We start from the raw sequence: 25,780 nt of genomic DNA on the forward strand, positions 1-25,780 counted from the left end.
AAAACTGATTTATGTACCAGCAATGATACTGACACACAGTTCATATATACTTGTTCTACCTTGTGTTCACAAAACATTTTCAGTCTCAGCTGAGTTTGATAATGAAACTTAATCTGTCATTTATATACCTCCAGTTCTCATAAAATCCCCTAAAATAGCATGTTTAAAACTAAATTTTAAGTTAATAACTATTTTCAAATGACTTTTCAGTACTGGTGGTCAGTTTCAATTAGAATTAAGTCTTGAAGTTTTAGTGAAATTGATATTAAAATTTCAAGCTCAAATTCGGCTGAGACCGAAAAATGTTTTGGGAACACTGGGCTGGGCAGAAACCAAACAAGTCGTCTTTCATCGTGAGAATCTTCTCTTAAATAATAGTCGAAGCCTTGTCTTAAGACCAAACCGTGACGCCATGTTGTCTCCTTCAAAGCGCGTGTAAAATTTGCTAAACATTCTGTAACATCAGCAGCTATGTTATGTTTTATTACAAGTGTCGTAAACTTTAAATTTAGCCCCAGCTTCTTTTAGTTTTAAGTATGCGTTAGTGTTGACCTTTAATGGGTGTTTATTTAATCTTTAATCATGACACGTCCATAAAACATAAAAGAAAGTTGTAAGTTTTGTTTTTACTGTGGTAATATGTGAAAAGAACACATGTAAAACTTTTTGAAGTTTTTATTTCTGCCGTTTGAAGATGTAATAAGAAATCTGTACATGCCTTTAATAGCGCCCGTGTGTCACTATATAAACACTACTGTGTCTTTAAAACAGTATTTGATTCTATTCTCCGGTTGGAATTTATTCACTCAGGGTAAGAAATATCAATGCATATTTTCATTCAAAAGTTACAAGTGCAAAATCATGTCTTCTTTTGATATGTAAATGAATTATTGAATATTTCAGTAAAGTGACAGACACTCTAAATGGTAGACTTGTAACATCTTACTCCCCTATTTCATGTTTTCTTTTATAAATGTAACTTAATATCAATAAAGTTGGTTAAAAGGCTTTCCGATTTTAGGAAAACTTTAATTCGTGGAAGTCACATCTTAAAAATGCATGACATTCACTTTTAAAGTCACGAACTGAATACCTATAGAAATGGGCAGCATCATTTAGATAGAATGTGCTAGTATTGATGATATGGTGTCATTAACTAATTTCCTTTAGGAACTATACCAAAGGTATGTGTTCTTTTTCAGCTTACTTTTCTGTCAATGAATGCCGTTTTCCAGATAAGGAAGATTCCTTTAACCCATAGCCTGCTAAATTTCTAAAATGGACTGGTCCATCATTTAATTTGGGCAATACCATTTATTATTTTAAGGGGTATTCGCTGAAAATTTACGCACTGAATAGCGAACAGTGCAGACCATGTGCACGCTGATCTTGGTCTGCACTGGTCGCAAAGGCAGAATCAAAGTGTTCATTTGATATGCCTGAAAAATCTATGTTGTATACATTCAAAGAGTCCTGCTTTGTTAAAGTCAGAATAGAAGTAAATATCGGACATAGTTTGAACTCCTTTTATTTCCAAGGAACAACCTGCGCAATATTTTTCCACGAGTTGCTGAGACACGAGTGAAAATGTAAGATCTGGTTTCCATGAGTAAAACTATTTTTATCATATTTACATTTGTTATACATTCGCAAGGATGAACTTATGTGAATTTCTTGGACGTCAAATAAAGGCGGAGAATTCCAAAGATCACAACGCCTGATTGGCTACTATTGTTTTTGTACACCAGGTCGTTATTTGAGATATTTCCTGAACGTTATCCATGGAAACAAAATTGCTTTAAACACCATTGACAATAAGTGTTCTGCCTCCAGCCCTCATATCTTTAAAAGTCCGCTAACCTTATAAACACTTATGTTTCCATTTTTACGTGTTCCTAATATTAACAAATTATTGTGACCATGATTTCAACACCTAATTTGAATTTTTTTTTTCAGGCTTTCAAAATCGACGGGAAATGGCAACTTTACTGGAACAGTTACTGGTATTCGTGATTGTCCTGATGTGCCTGGTATTCATATTTTCACCTGTCGCTGCACAGGACGACAGGTACAGATGGACTGCCGATGACTTTAGTAAGTGTTACAGTATTGTTATTTCTTCTATGAAATGTCATCTATGATCTTAGTATACGGAAACATGAGCAATGGAAGCTCAACACGTTTTGATGGCAACAAATATTTTCCAATTTCAAAAAAGAAAATCTGAACTTATGGAGCGTACAGGAGTATGCGTAGCCTTGACACTGCTGCCAAAAATGCTCGGCTACGAACCATTCGCATTTAACTAATTACTAGGGCGGTTTAAAATGCCGATACAGAGGTCGTATCTGATAAGTCTCTCCATATAATATTTTATTAACATCCTTGTAATTTAATCGATTTTAGAGGAACAGAATTTTTGGCGAGATAAGATGATTCATTAAATTTTGTTCATTCGTTAGATTGCATATGTTGGCTGTGCTGTAATGCGTTGTGTTTGAAACATTCCGGTCATTATTTTTGTTTATAAAACTTATTTGTCTTGTACTAATTGATGCAAGTAAATTCGTGTAACGATTAATGATACTCTCTGAACCTCGACGTATATGCAAAATAAAAAAAAGTATAGCTTGCACATAAATCGTCCAATTTTGAAAATGTATTTTCAATTTCAAATAGTATATGTAAACTAAGAGTAGTATAACGACGTCGTATTTGTCATATATAAAAAGGCATCGGATTTTTTTTAACAATTCTTGTTGCCTCATTTTTACAATACATTGAACCACTTTCGATCAGAAATTAATAACCTTTGTTATGTTTCTTTTTTTTCAGACAGGAACGGGAATAACAATTGGTTCTGGGGTAATTAGCCGGACCAAAGTCACTTCCAACAACTCTCCGTTTTCTGACTTCATTTATCCTGCATCGCAATGTCACGGGGGACTTTTCTGATATTATAGATCTTAGAAAATTCTTATATTACGACCTATGACACCAACAGAAACTGAAATATGGCGTTATTCTATAACTGTAACACTGTTCTGAATTGGTGTATTGTATACATGTACTAATAGCACTAGAAATGTGTTTCAAACGTCTTTCTGCTGGATTCATATATTCTACAAGGCAAATAAAGCAACTTTCTTGCTCTGTTTGATAGTTTTCTAAATTCTATGAACTTAGCTGATTAGGGACAAATTTGATCTTTTTAATGCGAAATAATATTTATTCATTTACTTGCTTAATTCGATATGGCACTAAAATATATCATATAGTGTGGTTTGGAGTTCAAAAGTCAAATTAAAGCGACTGATAATATAAGCGTCATATTATTATATACAACATGATTCACAAATTATGTTTGAAAATGAATAAAACTTGAAATCAAAAAATGTTTCGCAAGTTCTTTATATTCATGAACTTGCAAAAAGCTGCACATCATACTGATAAAGGTATAGATTTATTTTTCTTTTAAGCTTTATCAAACATATATACCTCGACAGACCGAGTCAATTATTTTGGATATAAGCTATCGCAAACTAACGGTAGGATTTACCGATCTACAATCTACTTATTTTCACGCCTTACCTACTGTTGTACCTATAACTCTGAAAACTATGATGCATCATTTGGGTCGAAAGTCTGCTTTGCGTGCGCGCACATTTCAAAATATACGTGCACACGTAAATATATACGTCTACCGGTATATTTTTTATAAATGCACGCGTAAATATGTAGATGCACGCTTATTTGTATGTGGGCGTGTATATATAGGTGCAAGCGTAATTATAAATGCACGTATAAATTTAAGCGTTTACGTCCATATATACGTGTACGCGTATATATCCTTGCACCTGTAATTACGCGTGCACCTATAAATTTACGCGTGTACGTTCATATATGCGTGCACGCGTATATATACGTGCACCTATAATTACGCGTATACCTATAAATTTACGCGTGTACGTTCATATATGCGTGCACGCGTATATATACGAGCACCCAAAATAACGCGTGCACGCGTAAAATTATACGTCCACGTATATATTTACGCGTACACTAGTAAATATAAAGGTACACACGTATATATATATATATATATATATATATATATATTGTGTACCATTTGGGTCGACAATCTGCTTTGCGTGCGCGCACATTTTATAATATACGTGCACGTATAAAAATATGCGTGCACGTGTAAATATATACGTCTACCTATATATTTTTATACGTGCACGCGTAGATATGTAGATACACGCTTATATGTACGTGCGCGTGTATATATGCGTCCACTTGTAATTACGCGTGCACCTATAAATTTACGCGAGCACGTCCATATATACGTGCATGCATATTATATACGTGCACCTATAATTACGCGTGCAACTATAAATTTTCGCGTGTACGTTCATATATGCGTGCACGCGTATATATACGAGCACCAAAAATTACGCGTGCACGCGTAAAATTATACGTCCACGTATATATTTACGCGTACACTTGTAAATATAAAGGTGCACGCGTATATATACGAGCACCCAGAATTATACCTGCACGCGTAAAATTATAAGTTCACGTATATATTTTCACACACCTTGTAAATATATAGGTGCACGCGTATATTTAAGTGCTGCTAGAATGTGCGTGCACGCATAAATATATACGTCCACGCGTAAATATGTAGTTGCACGCATACATGGACGTGCACCTACATATAAGCGTGCACCTACATATTTACGCGTGCACGTATAAAATTTATAGGTAGACGTATATATTTACGCGTGCACGCATATTTTTATACCTACACGTATATTTTGAAATGTGTGCGCACGCAAAGCAGACTTTCGACCCAAATGGTACACCATATATATATACGAGCATCCAGAATTACGCGTTCAGGCATACAATAATACGCCCACGTATATATTTACGCGTACACTTGTAAATTTTTAGGTGCACACGTATTTTTAAGTGCAACTAGAATGTGCGTGCACGCGTAAATATACGTTAACGCGTATATTTTCATACATGCACGCGTACATATGTAGGTGCACGCATATATGGACGTGCACGTGTAAATTTATACGTGTACCTATAATTACGCGTGCACCTATATATACACGCGCACATATATATAAGCGTGCACTTACATAATTAAACGTAATCGTATAAAATATACTGGTAGACGTATATATTTACGCGTGCACGCATATTTTGATACGTGCACGTATATTTTGAAATGTGCGTTCACGCAAAGCAGACTTTCGACCCAAATGGTACACCATACTCCATAGTATGGTACCATATTGGTTGAGATATGTACTAGACCGTGATAATGACGTCATATTACATTATTTACCTTCCCTATAAGTATTTTGTATAGAAAGAAAAAAGACGTATGTAAATAACATAAGAAAATTGATATTAAGGGACTCTTTTCTGCGAGACAGCATACGCGACCTGACCTATAAGAACAAGATGGTGTCATTAGAAAAACTCTTTCAAAACCGGTAACCAAATATCAAAAACGAACATTGACTTAGCTATTATATCTAGACGTAAAAGGTCAAAATTGAATCGATGTGACTTGTCGATTTTGATTGATTTTAAGAATTTAAATTCATATTAAGAACATATCTTTTTATCATTTGGCGAATCACCACTTAACAAAGGTGAGTCTTTTTTGCTGTTCAGTCTACAATAAAACCCATATAACATCATTCGGAAGAAAAGAATTGAAGCAAACAATAGCCGAGTCTGAACATATGGAATGTCTGACATTTACTGTGTTTTGATAGACGGAAATCACACATTTTCATGGTACTGTAACAATGGAAATATAAGAATGGTTGTCCAAATGTTGTTTAATTCCCGTATAAAACACTTAGGTGCAATAATATCAAAGGCGACGCTTTCCCCGACCTTGCACAAGCGGTAAAAAAATACATGTTTTACCCAGTTCGATACTGAATAATGAAAGACTTTCAACATGACGAAGTTCGAAAAACCGAAAATAGCAGGTAAACAATGCCGTGACTCAGAAAAAGCATTATTTCCTGTACGTTTACTGGCAAAAATACTATATAACCATTTCCATGATATCACCGACACATTCCTGTAACACGTTTTTGTCATTAATAAACTTTTAAGAATTAAGTTTCTTGGAAGACCGATATAAGGCGATTCATGACCGGACTGTTAGATAACGCAGGAGCTACAGGATCAGCGGCTACAAAATGCAGTAACGTAGGAGCTTCGGATTTTTCTTCTGTGTTCGTTTTCATCAATTTCCAAGGGAACATACATTTATTCACCTAATTTATTTATGAAAATAGTGATAAGTAGTGGCAACCCAAAGAATAAAATTATCAAAAATATGTTTGACGCCCTACTCTTGTAAGAGTTACTTCATCATAATAATAATTATGTTGCTAATAAATTGAAGTGTATAAAAATTGAATAGATGAACAAGTAGGACGGCTTCATCTTATCTAAGCACTTGAAATCAGTAGTTATTTTTGATGTATACATTATGCTGGTTGTGATAAAACAAAAGCGTCCGACACTGTGGACATACCTCTGGTTTCCTGTTCCATGAAGGTTTCACTCAGGCAATGTCAGCTTGCCATTTATTACATTTGTTGCACATGAGAATTTTGTCTTTGTGTCTGTCCATATGTCTCTTCAGTTTAATTTTGCTGAGCATGTTTGATAGCATATGTAAGACATGAAGCCATACTAGCAACTACTCGCCCTCTTTCTTTGCTTACATTTAGAAGTCCTATAGTTCCGGTAATTAGCGGAAGTATCATTAACTCTTTTCTTCAACTCACTTCGAAAAAGAGTAGGAACCAGTGTTTACAGGCCGTGATTTTGAGAGAATAACTCGCAAAGAATTGCTAAGTCCGAAAGTCTTCAATTAAGATATTGTCATTTTTTTCTACTGTAATATATTTTGTTGTGAAATGTCTGTGATTGTGGTCACGGGCCAAAAAGCTTTTGCCTTAGTTCAAATCAATCTACTTTTAGTCTAAAAAAGAAAAAAATACATACTAGTGTAAAGAAAGTAAAATCACCGGGATGAGAGCCATCCGAGTAAAGTCATTTAACGACAGACCAGTTCTTACTTGAGAAAGCCTGAGAGGTATGCGTGCTTGCTTAAATTGCATTGCGAATGTTTTTGACATTTTGGTAGAAATCCAAGGTAGTATGAAAAGTAGTTCAAGTCACGGCTTTTTAATTTTGATCTCAGGAAAAATCATCTCCAAAATACATAGTCCATAGCTTTCTCGCCATTTTATGCCAGTTTTGAAATTCAATTCGTACTAATTTTAAATGGGGCATGCTATATGTGCACATCTTTTCATTTGTTTAGAAAATATAGAAAACAGGATTTAGAACATGCATACCTTCTTCTGTCTAAAACATTTTGACCGCAGTTCGACCGAATTCCTGCCCTTAAGCCAATAGTAAATCACGGGGTCCTGCAGAAAGAAGTGAATGACTTTGATGAAAATGAATACAGAAGAAAAATGCGAAGCTCCTGTGTTACTACATTTTGCAGTCGCTGATCCTTTGGCTCCTACGCTACCGATCAGTTCGGTCACGAATCGCCTTATATCGGTCTTCCAAGATATTTAATTCATCATTTATGACAAAAACATGTTACAAGAATGTATCAGTGATCTCATGGAATTGGTTATATTGTTTGTATATCAGAGAACGTACTGGAAATAATGCTTTTACTGAGTCACGGTATTGTTTACCAGCTATTTTCGCATGGTTTTCCAAAGTAATTGAGAAAAGTGTTTAGATTTGCTGGAAAACGAATGGCAACGAGTATTCCGCAATGTCCGGAGCAAATCTTGCGCTGTATGCCGTCTTCGACAATAATTTCTAAATAACTGAAAAAGAAATTTTCTTACCCAAAATCACCAAAATCGCTCCATTTGATCCGAGATCATGCGTTCCAAAATAACGATTGGACGCGGCGATCACTTCCTTTATTGTGTGTCACAATTTAATGGCGCCACGTTGAGTGGTTATCGTACGACGTCATGTGAATGTTCGTTCCAAATTTTGACTATATATTCATTGTGACGGTTGTTTTGTGATAAGAAATGTAAAGAAAATGTCGGTTGTCAATGATATCAGAACATGCCGTCCGAAGATAATCTAGAACGTCGTGCAATAATCAAGTTCTGTGTAAATATCGGGAAAACATCAGGTTTTTGTTAGTCCCACTACTTTAGCTCACTGGCACCAGACCAGAAAGAAAATACCACTGTACATGTTATACCCTACCCCCAGGTATATTATAAGAACCTTATAGTATACCTAGGGGTAGGGTATAACTTATACAGTGGCATTTTCTTTCTGCTCTGGTACCAGTGCTTTAGCTCATTAAAAATTACTTTAACATACCTCTGGTTATCCCGCAAGACTTAATAACCTATGAATAAATATTCGTCATACAATATTAAAATTTAGTTATATAGGGAAAATTAAGGGAGAACCATATGAGAGGGAGTTATGACACGTTCATATATATTTTTTTGATAATATTATTGATGCTTGAAAAAAAAACAGTATAGATCAAATGGCATAAATATTGTGTAACACAAATTATAATCCTATAATCCCATATGAATCTCTATCAAGTCCTATATGAACAAAACACGCGTCATATATTAAAGTTCAAAACGGTCTCACTTCATAATAAAGTAGCAAACGGCTCATGTCCTCTTCGAAAATATTCTTTCTTTCTGTAATTCTATATCGCGTGGGTAAGTCCAAGACTGAACAGACAAAATTTCATTACTCAGTGTATTGTGTACAGTGCAAATAATAAATGGTCATGGCTGTAAAAAGTATAGCTCCTCCAACCAACCCTTTCTCTATGCAGCATATGGTCACTCGTGAAGGTCTTGAACCAGTTCAGCCCGATAATGAATAAAGAAGTAATACACTTTACCTGATAATGAACTGTATAGTAGGAAAACATTAAAGGACCGTAACTCTGGTCAACAACTTTGTCTTTTTGGACATCCTCACATCACTTAAGACTGTATGAAATTTCACCTATACAACAATACAACAACTGGAGTCTGACCCTTTCCGAGACGACATTAAACATCCACTTTTTTCTTAACCTTTACCATGCTATATTTCTAAAGTAGACTGGTCTACCATTCAGCTTGGGCAGTACCATTTATTATTCGAAGGGTTGTTCATTGAAAATTTACTAACTGAATAGCGAACAGTGGCTGTGCAGACTGATCTGTACTGGCCGCAAAGGCAGAAACACTTGCCGACAGTAGGCTAAAGGTTAAATTTCAGTAAGGCTATAATATCTGATTTGTTTGTTTGAAATAAATGGGCGGCCGTGTTTGTGAATATGTATCATGGGTTCTATAAATCATATTCCTGTTCGTTGCTTTGTTATTTATAAGATATTAGAAACAATACCACTACAGGCAATATAGTGGGGACCATACGCCGCTTTTCATGAAATTGCACTCGAGTGTATCATTGTCAATTCCATATACACCTACGAATCTCTAAGTTGTATTTTTGTACTTGTAAATGTTGAGTTCTCCTCAACACGGGGCTTGAGAGCGTGGACGGCAGCATGTATTTCCACCACACACATAATGAAAGTGTTGAACCATGTCAGCAAGATCATGACACTCAAACTTATAATTAAAAAAATAAGGGTGAAATAGCAAAAGTAAGTTAAATGTGTCATTATTGGATGGTTGCCTATCTGTTTAAGTTTGAATGAAAGCTTCTGTCACCTGAATTACGGTTCAACCCACAAATGTCCATATTCCAGGCCTTACATGGTATATAATAAAAATATCAGAGACCGTCATCTCTAGTCAAAATGCCCAAATTGTACATTTCTTAATATACATTTACACATAATGGCTGTTCATACACTCAAGTTTGAATTCTGAATATTTTAGACAAGACAGTAGAGCTACATTAAACTTTTACTCATATTCGAGTCTTATTCGATATATACGCTTCTGAAAAAAATATCATGGAACAGCATCGTCAAGCCAACTCCACGGGCATGAGAAAAGCAAAACTCCTCAATTGATGACGGCATGCCGTCATGCACATCCGAAATTTTAAATCTATTTTCTAATTACATTGCTTCCAAGTTCACATGAAGTATTTCTTTTCCAATTACCTAAGATTACCAGTTGCGTTGCTTATTCCATCAAACCACCTATGAATTTTGCATGTTAGGCCCCGCCAATCCATCCCTACTTTATGTCAGTCTTCTTACATAATGGTAGGATCAAAATAAGCACATGGAATCATGTTGAAAGCAGAAACGGTTTTAATTCTGGTCAATTTGGGGAAGTATAACAAAACCGTTCAAAATGCTTTACATAACGATTGTCAACGAAAAATACGAGGGTTCTGCAAAAACGTCTGTCACTGGATTCGGATTTCTTAAGTGCTACGTTTTATCTAAATTATTTTTATTACAAACCTTCAAAGTATTCCCCCTTTACCGAAACACATTTTTGTAACCTTTTTACCTAATAAATAGTCTTCTTTGGGTATCTGCTGGAGACACTGATAAATTGCTCTGCCAAGAGAGCTACTGGACTTATATTTCTTTCCAGAAAGCATTTTTATTAAGCCTTGGAAATAAAAAAAAAGTCACAGGGACTCAGGTCAGGTGAATAAGGCGGATGGTTTGCAACTTCCACCTTTTCAGAAGCCAAAAAAAGACTTAACAACAAGACTCGCACTTGTGGGAGGAGGCGTTGTCGTGTATAAGATGGGCTCTTGACCATGTTTGCTTGGACGTTCTTATTGTAAAACCCTTTCACTTTCTTCAGTACAGAGTTCTTGTAAAATCGTCCCATGACTCTATGACCAGATGGACAAGGCACTTGAACGACTGGCCCACTAGAATTGAAACACATTGCGTACAACAACTTTTTCGAACTTATTGTTCTCTTGGCAATACAGGGACGTTTTTGATCTTTTCGCTTCCATTGCTTATTATCAGCTCTTCTCTGTGGCTCAAACATGTGCACCTAGGTTTTGTCCTGTAAGCAAGTTAGAAATAACCCGACTATCACAGCCTTTGTATGTTTTAAAAAGTTCCCGGGCACTTTTAAGGCGTTGTTTCTTTTGCCCCTCAGTGAGCAAATGAGGTACCCACCTAACGCAAACCTTTCTTAGGTCCTAATCCTTGCACACTGCCTTCTGATATGCCAGTACAATTGGCTATATCTTTCACCGACAATCGCGCATCCTGTTCAACCACAACTTTTACAGCAGCGATGTTTGCCTTGGTAACAGAGGTTGTAGGTCTACAAGAACGGATATCATCTTCGACAGATAATTTCCCAGCTTTAAAAGCTTTAACCCTACTAAAACCTGAGCACATTGAAATGGCCTGAGGTTCATTTATACCACATAATTCATGAAATATCTGCTTTGAATCTATATAAAGCCTAATGCAACATATAATATAGCTACGAATTTCAGTCTTTTCGTCCATTTTATAATGTGACCAGTAAATTGGTCAGTGTATATGACTGTATGTTTTTCAATTTGAAATAACTCGGTCATTTGCAAAATTAAAGGATATTGTTAGCTACTGGACACACCATTCAAGTCCAATGAAGCATCTTAAAAGATACCTAAAGGATAAAACTACGGAAGCCCATTATTGACAGAACGTTTTGCAGGATCCTCGTACTATGAAATTTGACTCACAATAGTAGCTTAAGGATATAGTAAGACACCTATAAAATCCATTCTTTGTAGTTCACGTGCATTACTGGCGAGTGTGTTTCATGTGATAAACAACACTTGTATCTTGTAAAAAATACTGCGGCTACATAAAAAGACGCTGTTTTCAAAATTTGTGTTTATTACACTTTGCGGTTTTATCATCACAATCATCTAAACACATCAAGACTGCAAGGAAGACACTAAAAATATGACTTATTTTACTGTTCAAATGTGATGTAAATAATATTTGTCCATTTAGGCATTCAGAATATTTAAACAGATATTTTTAGAGTTCGATGAGCCAGATCTTTTGCTTATACCTTTTATAGATCACGGGGTGGCTGGCGGCTTGCTGCCATCTTTGCCACTTGGATCATTCCACTAATAACAGGTGACAGTGAGGCCGGGCATTCCACACATCCGCAACAACCACGATGTAGCGTCATTGGTATAGATAAGACCGGAAGTACACGTCTCGGATCTGTTGGGCGTACGCAGCAGTCGGCATCGCAAGGACATGGCTCTTCCATCGGTGGTAAAGGCTGATTCAGACCATACATTTGTCTTAAAGCCAGTGCCATCCTCGCCATATTGGACAACAGGTTCTGGAGAGGAGACCCAGGAGGCGTTGGAGGCATCATTTGCCCAGCTCCTCCCGTCATCTGGCCCGCTCCTCCCGCCATTTGGCCCGCTCCACCCATAGCTTGACCAGTCCCTCCCATCGCTTGACCTGTTCCGCCCATCGTTTGACCCATTCCTCCCATCGCTTGACCTGTTCCACCCATCGTTTGACCCATTCCTCCCATCATTTGACTACTTCCTCCCACCGTTTGTCCCGCTCCACCCATCGCCTGTCCAGCTCCTCCCATCATCATTTGACCAGCACCTCCCATCATTTGCGACATCATCTGTCCCTGTGCCATCTGTGCCATTCCTTGACCCATACTACCACTGGCTTGTCCACCAGCGCCACCCGCACCACCGGACTGTCCTGGTTTCGGATTGATAAATTCAAATTCTGTAAATTACATTACATTATCTTAAACCCTACCCAGTTTGTTACTTTTTCAACACTGAATTATGAAACTCTTATAATATTCAAATTCTGTAAATTACATTACATTATCTTAAACCCTACCCAGCTTGTTAATGTTTTCCAACAATTATGAAAATCTTATTTTTTTGCTGTAATTTACGTTTGTTCGCCTAAAGACTATTGGGGCCGAATTGTTTAACTTTGCGAAAGCGAGCTATCTTTGTAAAATACTTAAATTACAATGCGTTTCCATTTGATCTAATTCCTATTAAACTTTGCGAAAGCGATCTATATCTATGTAAAATATTTAAATTACAATGCGTTTCCATTTGACCTAATTCCTATTAAACTTTGCGAAAGCGATCTATCTATGTAAAATATTTAAATTACAATGCGTTTCCATTTTGTTTAATTCCTATTAAATTCAGGAGTTGAAGAGCCGACGTTAGAATGTTTGTTTTCCAAAGGTTGATGCTAGACAACAATTGTCACTTCAGAGATCAGAGATTAATGACTTCAAACTATGCTTCATGAGCTCATATGCAAATAAAACTTTAAAATACTGAATCCAGTTGGTTAAAAAATGCATGCAGGCGAGGACCTCCAGCCACCATACACATTAAACACACCCTTATGTATCATTCCGGAAACTGTGATTTATTTCTTAAACATTTGAAATCTTTGATGAAACTGTATACAGCAATTACTTGAAGTCCTAAGAACCGACCCCGATTTATTTCTTAAAATATTTTAAGTCTAATGCGTTGTCTTCGGCGAATCTACATACAACAATTGTATGCCAAGTCTTAAGAACAGCTATTTATTTTTTAAACATTTGAAGTCAAATGCGCTGTTTTCCTTGCCAAGTCCTATATAATATATCAACCCTAATGGCGTAACATGATGTAATAACGTTCGATACGTCGCGCAAGTTTACACACGTCACGTTGTTGTTTTAGATTGCGTCTATATGGGAAATGAATCGCATTTTGAATAATATTCAATCAAATATGAAAAACACCCACTTAGTTGTTGTTGCGTACACGTATGTACAGGTATATGTACGGAAATAAACCCCCGAAAACTGTATAACTATAAAAAGATCATATTTAAAGTACTTGTGGAGACCTTTAAACTATACAAACTTAGCTGATATTAAAACAGTTTTGGCCTAGTGTATTGATATTGTTCGTTCACAAGACTAAATTGTTTTAATAACTTCTTTTAAACTGATTTCAGCAGTTGCTTGTTAAACAGTTTTGTAATATTAAAAGTATCCAGTTTTTTTTCTCACCTCGATGAAAAGAGACGTCGTGATTTAAAAAGACTAATTGAGCCGCGCCATGAGAAAACCAACATAGTGTGTTTGCGACCAGCATGGATCCAGACCAGCCTGCGCATCCGCGCAGTCTGGTCAGGATCCATGCTGTTCGCTTATTGTTTCTCTCATTGCAATAGGCTTTGAAAGCGAACAGCATGCATCCTGACCAGACGGAGGCGCAGACTGGTCTGGATCCATGCTGGTCGCAAACGCACTATGTTTGTTTTCTCATGGCGCGGCTCAATTAATCATTGAATGATATGATTTATTTCGCTCGCGCTAATATTGAAGCAAACAAAGTAAAAAATGTCTTTATTTGCGCCGCGGATACAGAACAAACGCAACCCAAAACGGCTCTAAAAATCTGTAAAAATATTTCTTTAAAGTCATTATTTATTTCAAGAAAATCCTTGCATAAAAAGAAAACATTTCGTATAAAATTAATATAAATTAAATTTTGATTTAAACATGTGTATATAGTTAACATTCTTTATTGATTCTTTTTAATGTAGTAGATTAGTTTTATAAAATAAAAATAATTACCAAATTCAACTAAAGCTCCAGGCGGCACTCGAATATTTTGTATCTGTGAAGTCACAGTTGTCATAGCAACCGACACAACAAAAAGGAAAATCTTCAGTTCCATCCTATATGGACAAATTAAAACAATATTTTAGTAATATCTGTCGGCGATTTGTAGCTTATCAAATTTACAAATACATTTGTACAGTGTGAATCTGGAACTGAAACATTTCATCAACTTAGAACTTATATCTCAATTAAAATAAAAACAACCATTAAAAATGTATCCTCCATTAACATACTAATAACATGTACTATATCCCATTATTTTTGCAAAACCATTCATTTGATAATTCCTCTAATATTGCATAAAAACGTATTTGTTCACAGTTTCCAAATTCTTCGTATTGTCTGATTCGCATTTGAGTTAAGTCTCGACTATTCGAACATTTACTTCAAAATAACAAAAACATTTGAAATCAATGTAAATTTGTTTTATGGTAAAAAAAAAACCGTACAATTTTATTACTTACCTGGCCTTTGAAAATATGTCCAGTCCCCAATACTAAAAGACACGTTGTGTGAAAATTCTTATAGATATTTATGTTTAAACGAAAATTTCGTTGTATTTTCAATACTACGTCTGAAAATCCTCTCCTTCAACAATGTTAACAAACTTCCGTTGTATGTTAACACTTTTTGCGACGATTCTGTTTGAAAAACGTGATGTTATTATGGTAGAGTATCCATGTTTTACAAAATGTTACATAAAATCCCACCACTAGAATTTCTTCAATGTTTGGAGTGGTATGCATTTCTTTATTAGTAATCGCGTGCAACTGAAACACTAATAACGTGTTTTACACGATGTTCATGCAATCTTACACGTGAAAAATATATCTAAAGCCTTTTGCAAGACGAGGATGGATAATTTTATGATAAAAAAAATAAATTTTATTACTTTAAAATCATGAATTATGCACGTATCTTGTATACAAAATTAGCTTTGACCAAATGTGGCAAAATTGTTGCTTTTGAGCGGTTTTCTGTTTCGCGACCTCTCACTGTTTAGTTAATATGCTACAAATTCCAACGAAAGTTGCAGGAACAAAAACTAAACTGCTAGTTGTAAACTTGTTCTATTTTCGGTATATGATCTCTATACCTTTACACGTTTAGCTTCATGACAACACAAGTTTTCCTCTTTGCTTTCGTTAGATTGTTTGTCAGTAACAAGACATCAGGTATTTGGAACACTAACACATTTTCTCGAGTCCGTTCCATTCCCAATAAATGATTCGTGCCATGAGAAAACTAACATAGTGCGTTTGCGACCAGCATGGATCCAGACCAGCCTGCGCATCCGCGTAGTCTGGTAAGGAGCCATACTGTTCGCTTTCAAAGCATATTGGAATTAGAGAAACTTAGCGAACAGCATAGATCCTGACCAGAGTGCGCGGATGCGCAGGCAGGTCTGGATCCATGCTGGTCGCAAACGTACTATGTTGGTTTTCTCATGACGCGGCTCAAATGTTTATTACGTTTACAAGACACTCGGTGTGTTCATTCGTGGCACCAGGAGAACTGCACTGACACTTTCTTTTAGCTTCCAGTTCAAACAACATTTACGCTTCTTAGGGCATATAAAACCGATACATAAGAACTATACGGAAATACAAAATTACCTGAAAATTATCGCCGAGTTGCCTTGAAACTTTTTACATGTATATGAAATAATAGGCCGAATAAACTTCAGTGCTGATTGCTTGAACTTGATACATGAAACTGTTGATATTTATCCTAAAACATTTAAATGATAATGTACAGTCAAACAGAAAAAAAGTTGTTTCGTTGACTTAAAACAAGGGAGAATTTGACGTCGGCCAAAAATTAAGACTGAAAATTATTTTAACGTTATTGAACGTCTTTACAACAATAACACATGAATACATAGTACTGATGGATGTGTTCCACTTATTGCCTTGTCGGGATGAGACAAAGGGAAAATGTGTCGCCATTCTATTTTTAATTTTGTTGAATGATCTAGAAAGTTCTTTACGAAGTAGTTAATGGGGTCATTTGAGATACAGTTATTGGAGGTGAAACATTTTATTTTGCCTAGTGCTTATGACACAAAATGGAGAGGATCTCCAAAAGGCTTTATGCTCGTTGTATTGTATATGCGGTGTTTCCTCTTAAGTGATCGTAGTTTGATACAAATTTTCTGTATATATTTTGGATCATTTGCTAATGGGCTTCTGTAGACTGTTCATTTGTCCCCCACCACTGGCACCAGACCAGAAAGAAAATGCCTCCGTACTTGTTATACCCTACCCCTAGGTATGGTCGTGAACGGGAAAATATACTAACCCATTTCAATCGCGTATTTCTTACCTAAATGACGCAGTTCAGTAAATGTGTATTATTGATATTAAACAAGCGATAATTTATCTTCATTCGTGCACCTGTCACATTGTCTTAATATTCCATATTGCAGAGATGCTTCACATATTTTATGCTTTAGTCAACGTTACAGAAAAAACTTGCGTGAACTCCCCTAATGAACATCCGGTCTAGAGGTCACGGCAGTGTGCATATGTTAAGCGAAATGTAAACAAACAAAAACAGAATATATTCACAGTTTTACGATAAGACTCAAAATGATGAATGAAATTCATCTATTATATATTTTGAATATGAAATCATACATTGGTATACATCTATTATGTTTATTTAATTCATTTTGCACATTTATGCTGCATATAAATATTTCAGCGTACACGTGTAGTAAAATGACGACGGACATACATTTTCACATCAGCCAATTAGAGTGTGTCTGTAATCTAGACCGGAACTTCACCAGGGAAGTTCAAGCAAGTTTTTTGTGTACCGTTGAAAAAACTATAAACTACACGTTGTTTTCCTAAGATAAGAAGTATTGAAGAAATGTGACCGCTACACAATGGAAGATAAATTACCACTTGTTTAATATTACTGAACTGGGCGTTTTAGGTATGAAATACGCGATTGAAATGGGTTAGTATATTTTCCCGTTCACGACCATGGTTCCTATATGATACCTAGGGGTAAGGTATAACATGTACAGAGGCATTTTCTTTCTGGTCTGGTGCCAGTGTCCCCCACTCTATTTATTTCGAGGGGTGTGTGTCTTGGGGTCTTGACCCTAGATTTGTCAAACATCAGTCATAAGATTGTTCTTCAGCATTAATTGGGGTTTCATTTTGGATTTTACTCCCCCTCTCCCCACTCTAAGCAAACAACTTGGGTTTTTTTTTGTTTTTTTTTTACTTTTTTTTTACTCTTTCCGTTTCTTTAATCTTGTTGTATTTCTTAAAGACATTTTGCAGCATCCTTTATCCTCATCCCTGAGAATCGACTCTATCCATAAGTAACATAATACTTTATTCAGTCTTGCATTGTTAAGGCATAAGGTCAGTAATTCGGTTGAAAATGTGCTTCCGTGGTGTAGAAAGAAGTCCATAATAAATAGATCCTAATTTTCCCATTTTTTTTTTGCGCAAATTCGTGTAGAACGAGTGCTTTAATCACCATTTTTCACTACTAGAATACATTCTGCATGAAATGAGATGGTTTTCATGTTCATATACCCCACATGACAAGTTTTGCAGATCGAAACCGGAAGTAGGTGTTTATTGCGCGGACGAGAGCAAATATGCGCCATTTTAGGGTAGCAGACCACAACTGACTGGTATTTCACTAGGAACTAAATAACCCCCTATTTTCTTTTCATTTTTTCGTTAATTTCTGATAGAACTGTCATGAAAAATAGGTGTAGGAAAAAGTGATGTTCTCTAAAGATACGTAAAGACGACCTGAAGCTGTTGTTTTTATATGTAACAAAGAAGGATTTGAATTACTGACCTTTAACCTTAACAAATAAAACATACGAGCGTACAATGACAGTAAGTCCAACGGATAGACATCCCATTCAAAAATACAATTATTTCGGTAACATCAATTCATGTTCCTTTAACTTTTTGTGCGTTCTTTGGAATTCTTTGTGGCGATTCTTATTCGAGGTAAATCATGATATTCAAATTTTTATGTAAGATTAGATAACTGGTTACTTCCCCTCAAGTGTTTCTTTTTTTATTTTGGAAATTACTTTCTACAGAAATCCTGGACATGATATATTTCCTTTTGACTACCAGTGGTGTGAGGAATCACTCAAGAAAACCTTTCATACTTGTTCAAGACAATTATATAGAAACATGGTATATTTTGAAGAGCGTTGATCTATGAAGCATAACAACTCGCTCTAAGGTAGGTATTGACCTTACTTGAACGTTAGAATTTTAGCTATCTTTTGTTAAATGGTAAGACTCTTGGTCGAAAGTAGCGAAATACTCTCATATCTGTGTGCTAATTGAACATGAATGGTCTTGATATATTCATACTGCCTTGCTATTAGATCTAACTTTCGTGAAAAAGGGTTGTTATTATTTCTATTGAGTCTTTTCAATTCTGACTGGTATAAGAGGATGTGAGGGATGTCACACATTACCTCACATGAACACAATAAAACATGTTAACTATTTTGAAAATAGTTACCTCCCATGTTCACTGTTGGAACAAAAGAACGAGCATCCAGACGTCTAGCGTTGGGCCATGCGGTGTGCAGGTATATTCAAATGTATAAAATACGTATATAAAACGTATACGTTGGATAGACTTTTCAACGATAGAGCACAACAGGGACATAAATAACATAAATTTAATGAAAGTTATGGCAATTTAATTTTTGAAGGAAACTGTCCTCATGTGCTTTTGGTATGTGAACTGAAGGCAAGCATATATCGGAAATTCGTATATGTAATAAAAATAAAGGTCTACTGCTTTTATGTATTTTGCACGGTAAAAAGGAATTTTGTCTTTGACGTAAACTGAAACTAATTTTATTTCACGCGTGGCATCAAACCGTGTAAGACGTTATATCTAAGTAACACACAGGGTTCAGAATTACCTATGGGGTCATTTTAAACGACACCACCATTTAAATGAATAAAAAAGCCTTGAAAGAAAATCAGTTTGTTTCTGGTTTAAGATCAAGCCTTATTTCTGCTCGTGAACAACAACATTGTGTTTCGTAATATGCTCACACTAAATGAAATAAATTCGATATATCTTCGAAACAAACAAAAACCCTTAGGTGGCAGGGGAGCGGTTTCGTAGTTTGGCCCCGGTCGATTTTCTGTATAAATAGGACAGGGTAGATATAAAGGCATATCTATCTTACTGGTTATTTATCATTATTAATTCTTTAATATATCTGGGGAATGAGGAACGGTTAATGATTCTACATGGCGGGTGTTTTAAAATTCCTAGCTCCGTACTTCCGGTTGAGGCTAAAACATAAACGTCAGAACAAAAAGTCCGCCAGACGCTCGGCTGTCATCCATCCACTTTTTTCAAGTGAAAATTAGGGAAATAAAGTGGTGGTTGGGAGACACATTCCACACCACCTGGGTATGCATCTATGTTCGCACTATACATATATGCTACGAAATTGGATTTAAAAATATAAAATGGATGAATGGCAGAGTTCAAAGTGAGGCCCGGTTACGCTAATTTTGGTCTATAAAATTTGGGTGATTTGGCCAAATTTCACTACATCTGGCATGAAAAGCGACAGGTGCATAGGACCGGAGAGTCGTCTTTATGTAGTCTATAGTATCTGCAATGGTCCATAGTAGTTTCAAAGAAAAATAAGCAAAAACGAGATTTGTATGGATATTTCAACACTGGTACCCACACGTCAATGCGGAATTCGCAAATCTGCACTCCCCTGCCACCTTAAGGAAAATAGACAAATTTTTGAACCACTCAAATATTGACTTTTTGCATGTATTTAAACCCATTACGGAATGAACTGTAACCTATAGTGGTTTTTATTCATTTCTGAGTACTAAATTCGGCCTAGCGAGTCCCAAAATGGCAGTAGGTGGCCATATAAAAATGAAGCTAAGGACCCCCAGCCAGTAGGATTCGTATCATAAAACGGCCAAAAGAAGAAATTAGTGCCTATATAATGACTATTCATGCCATTTTGTTTAAAAGCAGCACATGTGTCTACATCTAGCAATGCCATTAAGCTATAAAGTGGCTGGAGTGGCCCCAAAGGATGGATGGGTGGCCTTTAAGGGGTGTCCCGATAGGATAAGTACGGTAATCTGCATTTGTATACCAAAATTATGTTAAAAGTGCATGGTTTTAACATTTAAAAGGCTTTAAATTGTAAATATCATGTTAAATTAACTTTAAAGGCAGTAAATCGTTTTTCGGGGTTACTTTGATTCAGAATGCAAAATTTTGGCTGATTTTTGCGTGGAGGGGTGGGCACTTTTGTTGGCTTATTCACCGGCTATCTCGTAAGGTACGGCAACACTTTTTGTTCAGTTGATATCACTATAAGTGTCTTAGGATTCAGGACAGGTTACATTTTATTTTATTTAAACATCTTAAAAACTTAAGGAAAATAGACAAATTTTTAAACCACTCAAATATTGACTTTTTGCATGTATTTAAACCCATTACGGAATGAACTGTAACCTATAGTGGTTTTTATTCATTTCTGGGTTCTAAATTCGGCCTAGCGAGTCCCAAAATGGCAGTAGGTGGCCATATAAAAATGAAGCTAAGGACCCCCAGCCAGTAGGATTCGTATCATAAAACGGACAAAAGAAGAAATTAGTGCCTATATAATGACTATTCATGCCATTTTGTTTAAAAGCAGCACATGTGTCTATATCTAGCAATGCCATTAAGCTATATAGTGGCTGGGGTGGCCCCAAAGGATGGATGGTTGGCCTTTCAGGGGTGTCCCGATAGGATAAGTACGGTAATCTGCATTTGTATACCAAAATTATGTTAAAAGTGCATGGTTTTAACATTTGAAAGGCTTCAAATTGTAAATATCATGTTAAATTAACTTTAAAGGCAGTAAATCGTTTTTCGGGGTTACTTTGATTCAGAATGCAAATTTTGGCTGATTTTTGCGTGGAGGAGTGGGCACTTTTGTTGGCTTATTCACCGGCTATCTCGTAAGGTACGGCAACACTTTTTGTTCAGTTGATATCACTATAAGTGTCTTAGGATTCAGGACAGGTTACATTTTATTTTATTTAAACATCTTAAAACTTAAGGAAAATAGACAAATTTTTAAACCACTCAAATATTGACTTTATGCATGTATTTAAACCCATTACGGAATGAACTGTAACCTATAGTGGTTTTTATTCATTTCTGAGTACTAAATTCGGCCTAGCGAGTCCCAAAATGGCAGTAGGTGGCCATATAAAAATGAAGCTAAGGACCCCCAGCCAGTAGGATTCGTATCATAAAACGGCCAAAAGAAGAAATTAGTGCCTATATAATGACTATTCATGCCATTTTGTTTAAAAGCAGCACATGTGTCTATATCTAGCAATGCCATTAAGCTATATAGTGGCTGGGGTGGCCCCAAAGGATGGATGGTGGCCTTTAAGGGGTGTCCCGATAGGATAAGTACGGTAATCTGCATTTGTATACCAAAATTATGTTAAAAGTGCATGGTTTTAACATTTGAAAGGCTTTAAATTGTAAATATCATGTTAAATTAACTTTAAAGGCAGTAAATCGTTTTTCGGGGTTACTTTGATTCAGAATGCAAATTTTGGCTGATTTTTGCGTGGAGGGGTGGGCACTTTTGTTGGCTTATTCACCGGCTATCTCGTAAGGTACGGCAACACTTTTTGTTCAGTTGATATCACTATAAGTGTCTTAGGGTTCAGGACAGATTACATTTTATTTTATTTAAACATCTTAAAAACTTAAGGTGGCAGGGGAGCGGTTTCGTAGTTTGGCCCCGGTCGATTTTCTGTATAAACAGGACAGGGTAGATATAAAGGCATATCTATCTTACTGGTTATTTATCATTATTAATTCTTTAATATATCTGGGGAATGAGGAACGGTTAATGATTCTACATGGCGGGTGTTTTAAAATTCCTAGCTCCGTACTTTCGGTTGAGGCTAAAACATAAACGTCAGAACAAAAAGTCCGCCAGACGCTCGGCTGTCATCCATCCACTTTTTTTCAAGTGAAAATTAGGGAAATAAAGTGGTGGTTGGGAGACACATTCCACACCACCTGGGTATGCATCTATGTTCGCACTATACATATATGCTACGAAATTGGATTAAAAAATATAAAACGGATGAATGGCAGAGTTCAAAGTGAGGCCGGGTTAGGCTAATTTTGGTCTATAAAATTTGGGTGATTTGGCCAAATTTCACTACATCTAGCATGGAAAGCGACAGGTGCATAGGACCGGAGAGTCGTCTTTATGTAGTCTATAGTATCTGTAATGGTCCATAGTAGTTTCAAAGAAAAATAAGCAAAAACGAGATTTCTATGGATATTTCAACACTGGTACCCACACGCCAATGTGGAATTCGCAAATCTGCACTTCCCTGCCACCTTATATATCTTCATAGACGTTAGACGATGTTGCTCTTTGCAGACCTGAAGTGGTCTTCTGCGCATGTCCGGAAGTGATTATCAATTGGAGCGCACGGCAAAAAATACGCAAATTATTGCATGTGCACAAGCATTTAGTGTATAATATGTATAACTTACTGACCATAAAGGTTAGGGTTAGTATTACCATAGTTACAAGATATATATATATTAAAGATACAAATGTACTCTTCATTCAAATTGCTTGAATCCGGTATATACCGGAGTCTGTAATTTATACAGGCGCTCCAGGTCTGCAGTGAGTCACGGTCATTGTTAAATTATTCAATTCTGATTGAATTTCCGTTTTCGTCAGAAGAGAAAATCGAGCGGAGATTGCTGTCCTACAAAGGCAGCCTATCACTGAAATACTAAACACGCAAGACAAAAACACCGCCCGAAATGAGCAATCCAAACTGTCACAGTTTGTGCTAAGATGTTGTTACAAAAGTTAAGTAACTCAATTAGGCCCTAATACAATGACTTTTCATCATTTTATATTAAATTTTATTAACGTGTAACGTAACAAAACTAGAAGACATGGTTTATCTTAACAAAGAACTCTTCGCAACAATGTGCTGACAGTTTTATAGGTCTTATATAAAGCGAAATGTCCACAGATCTAGACAGTCTTTCACTTCAGACTTGTGGCCGTAACAGAAACTGTGTGATTTTATCACATTGAGTGAGTTCAATAAAACTTTGAGATATTAGACGTGCTACTACTAACCTCTATTCCGCCCATATATGGGTATCTTGATGGCAAACAATATTCAGCGGATGCAGGTTTTAGTTCTCTTAAAACTTTCTGTTTGATAAAGTATTTGACACTTTCAAAAACGACCAGTCCAACTAGGTAACACCAGTATTACCATCAATGCCGAGCAGACGCCTTTGCCGATCTATACGGACGATACCCTTAGAACTTTAAATGCAGCGCTCGCAGACAGTTGATCAGATCTTTAATTAAGCACAGAAGACTCTTCGCCACTGTCATGTATGTCTTTCCCGCAATTTTTTTGCAACTGCATTGATCCAAGCGGCAAGAGTGGAATACTTTTGTCTGGAACAGCACGTGACGATAATAAAAGTGACGTCAGTTTTACTAACAATGACGTAATTAGTTCCGTTAAAAGCAACGAGCTGTTCACGTGTTTTAGATTTTACGCAGTATGTAACGTCACAATATTGTATCTTCTCCGTGCTTGGTGTTAGAAATGCCTGCTTTATATTCTGAAAGACAAATATAGATTTATTTCTCTGTAAATAACTCGTTACAAAAGCGAACGCAAATAAAAACGGCCGATATATATAGCAAAAGTATTGTCTAGTTATTATTTATTAAATTTTTATATTGCATATACATTATTATTTGTTACGCATGTCTTCAAGTTGTAAAAAGTCATTCGTGATTTATTGTTGTTGTAATACTGACCAATAAATCTTCGTGAGAAATTTTGAACGTGTTTGTCTTCGCCGCAATGTTTCCATTGTCGTAAACAATCGCTGCCGTCTTAATAGCCATCTTGGATTTGTCTTTTACGATAACATCCAAGTACTTCCGTAAGTTGGCTTCATCCACCATCGACCCATTACTCGCATAAATGCTCAACATCTTTCTACTTATGTCTGAAATAAAATAAAAGACATTACTTATTGTTTAGCAGTAACCAATAGCCCATTATAAACACGAATGTTTGTTAAGTTTGGTTCAAAACATTTGATAAAAACTTAAATTACAGGCATAAAACGAAATTAAGTACATATTCTTTAAAAATTTGTTAAGCAGAGGTTTCCAGTATTTGAGTTATTTTTATATAAACAAACTTTACATACCCACAAATATTTGATGCTGATGAAACAATATAAAAATAAGTAATTTGAAAGCTCCAGTGAAGATTTCAGTGCGCTTAATATGTCACAGTTATATCAAATAATGCGACACTTAGATGGCTGTTATTTTATGTATGTAAGGAAAATATAAAATAACGAACTTTTCCATTGCAATTGTTTTTATTCCGCAACGTAGATAAAATCACGGGACGAATCGTATTTAGTTATTATTGGCGGGAGATAAAATTCATAGCGATAAATCATCATCAAAACAAAGATTTTCCATTCATGAAATATGCACTTCGGTCCACGAGAGGGAATCGTGACGATGTGTGAGAAACAAGGTCAAGGTAAAGGGCTATTTAAACACCAGTCACCTCCTGTCTTTGTGTTGCTGTTTATCTATTAAACAATAGGTAAACAATTAGTACAGTGCTCAAATGTATATAAACAAATCAAATAAAAATGTTCTAGATTATTTGACTTGTCAATAATTAGATGGCAGCTTCAGCCAAAACGTTAAACTTGAAATTTTCTCACTGCATTTTTTTCAACACTGTAACCTGCATATCTAGAATTGAACTCCTTAAGCGTTGTACATGTAAAAATATGAAATAACAATAGCAATAAGTCAGAAATAAGCAGTGCCTTGTCACAAGATCTTTATTGAATTGGTTTCATGTGCTCTAATGAAGAAAACAAATCAGAAATCACCCTTTCCTTATTTAAACAATATACAAAAACATGTAACATGT

The 25,780-nt window shown here is 35.9% G+C and overlaps 2 protein-coding genes and 1 long non-coding RNA gene across 5 annotated transcripts; 1 reads left to right on the plus strand and 2 right to left on the minus strand.

Moving 5' to 3' along the window:
- The first annotated feature begins 718 nt into the window (after nucleotides 1-718).
- On the plus strand, nucleotides 719-3,155 carry LOC123528182 (uncharacterized). The gene is made up of 3 exons (XR_006681914.2): nucleotides 719-811; nucleotides 1,957-2,094; nucleotides 2,836-3,155. It is a non-coding gene; the product is annotated as an uncharacterized LOC123528182 (long non-coding RNA).
- A 7,184-nt stretch (nucleotides 3,156-10,339) lies between these two features.
- On the minus strand, nucleotides 10,340-15,351 carry LOC123528044 (uncharacterized). 2 transcript variants are annotated; one of them, XM_045307786.2, is made up of 3 exons: nucleotides 15,188-15,351; nucleotides 14,676-14,779; nucleotides 10,340-12,793 (listed from the first exon to the last, which is right to left on the minus strand). In XM_045307786.2, exons 2-3 carry the CDS (start codon nucleotides 14,776-14,778, stop codon nucleotides 12,099-12,101), a joined length of 798 nt encoding a protein of 265 aa, XP_045163721.2. In that variant the 5' UTR covers nucleotide 14,779; nucleotides 15,188-15,351; the 3' UTR covers nucleotides 10,340-12,098. The 2 variants fall into 2 exon arrangements, with proteins under 2 accessions (XP_045163721.2, XP_045163722.2); XM_045307787.2 differs by having other exon boundaries at nucleotides 10,340-12,766; nucleotides 15,188-15,350.
- Nucleotides 15,352-23,375: 8,024 nt separating this feature from the next.
- On the minus strand, nucleotides 23,376-25,306 carry LOC123528045 (uncharacterized). Of its 2 annotated transcripts, none has more exons than XM_053523072.1 (3): nucleotides 25,187-25,306; nucleotides 24,628-24,821; nucleotides 23,376-24,425 (listed from the first exon to the last, which is right to left on the minus strand). In XM_053523072.1, exons 2-3 carry the CDS (start codon nucleotides 24,805-24,807, stop codon nucleotides 24,186-24,188), a joined length of 420 nt encoding a protein of 139 aa, XP_053379047.1. In that variant the 5' UTR covers nucleotides 24,808-24,821; nucleotides 25,187-25,306; the 3' UTR covers nucleotides 23,376-24,185. The 2 variants fall into 2 exon arrangements, with proteins under 2 accessions (XP_053379047.1, XP_045163723.2); XM_045307788.2 differs by lacking the exon at nucleotides 25,187-25,306 and adding an exon at nucleotides 25,029-25,180 and having other exon boundaries at nucleotides 23,379-24,425.
- Nucleotides 25,307-25,780: the final 474 nt, after the last annotated feature.

This window comes from Mercenaria mercenaria, chromosome 14 (genome assembly GCF_021730395.1).
Source record: "Mercenaria mercenaria strain notata chromosome 14, MADL_Memer_1, whole genome shotgun sequence".
Lineage (NCBI taxonomy): Eukaryota > Metazoa > Mollusca > Bivalvia > Venerida > Veneridae > Mercenaria > Mercenaria mercenaria.

Coding starts and splice junctions, on each gene's coding strand:
- LOC123528045 (XM_053523072.1), bottom strand. CDS start 24,807: ATGTTGAGCATTTATGCGAGTAATGGGTCGATGGTGGATGAAGCCAAC. Junction 24,426..24,627: donor TTTCTCACGAAGATTTATTG/GTCAGTATTACA, acceptor TTTGTCTTTCAG/AATATAAAGCAGGCATTTCT.
- LOC123528044 (XM_045307786.2), bottom strand. CDS start 14,778: ATGGAACTGAAGATTTTCCTTTTTGTTGTGTCGGTTGCTATGACAACT. Junction 12,794..14,675: donor TGGAGCTTTAGTTGAATTTG/GTAATTATTTTT, acceptor TGTAATTTACAG/AATTTGAATTTATCAATCCG.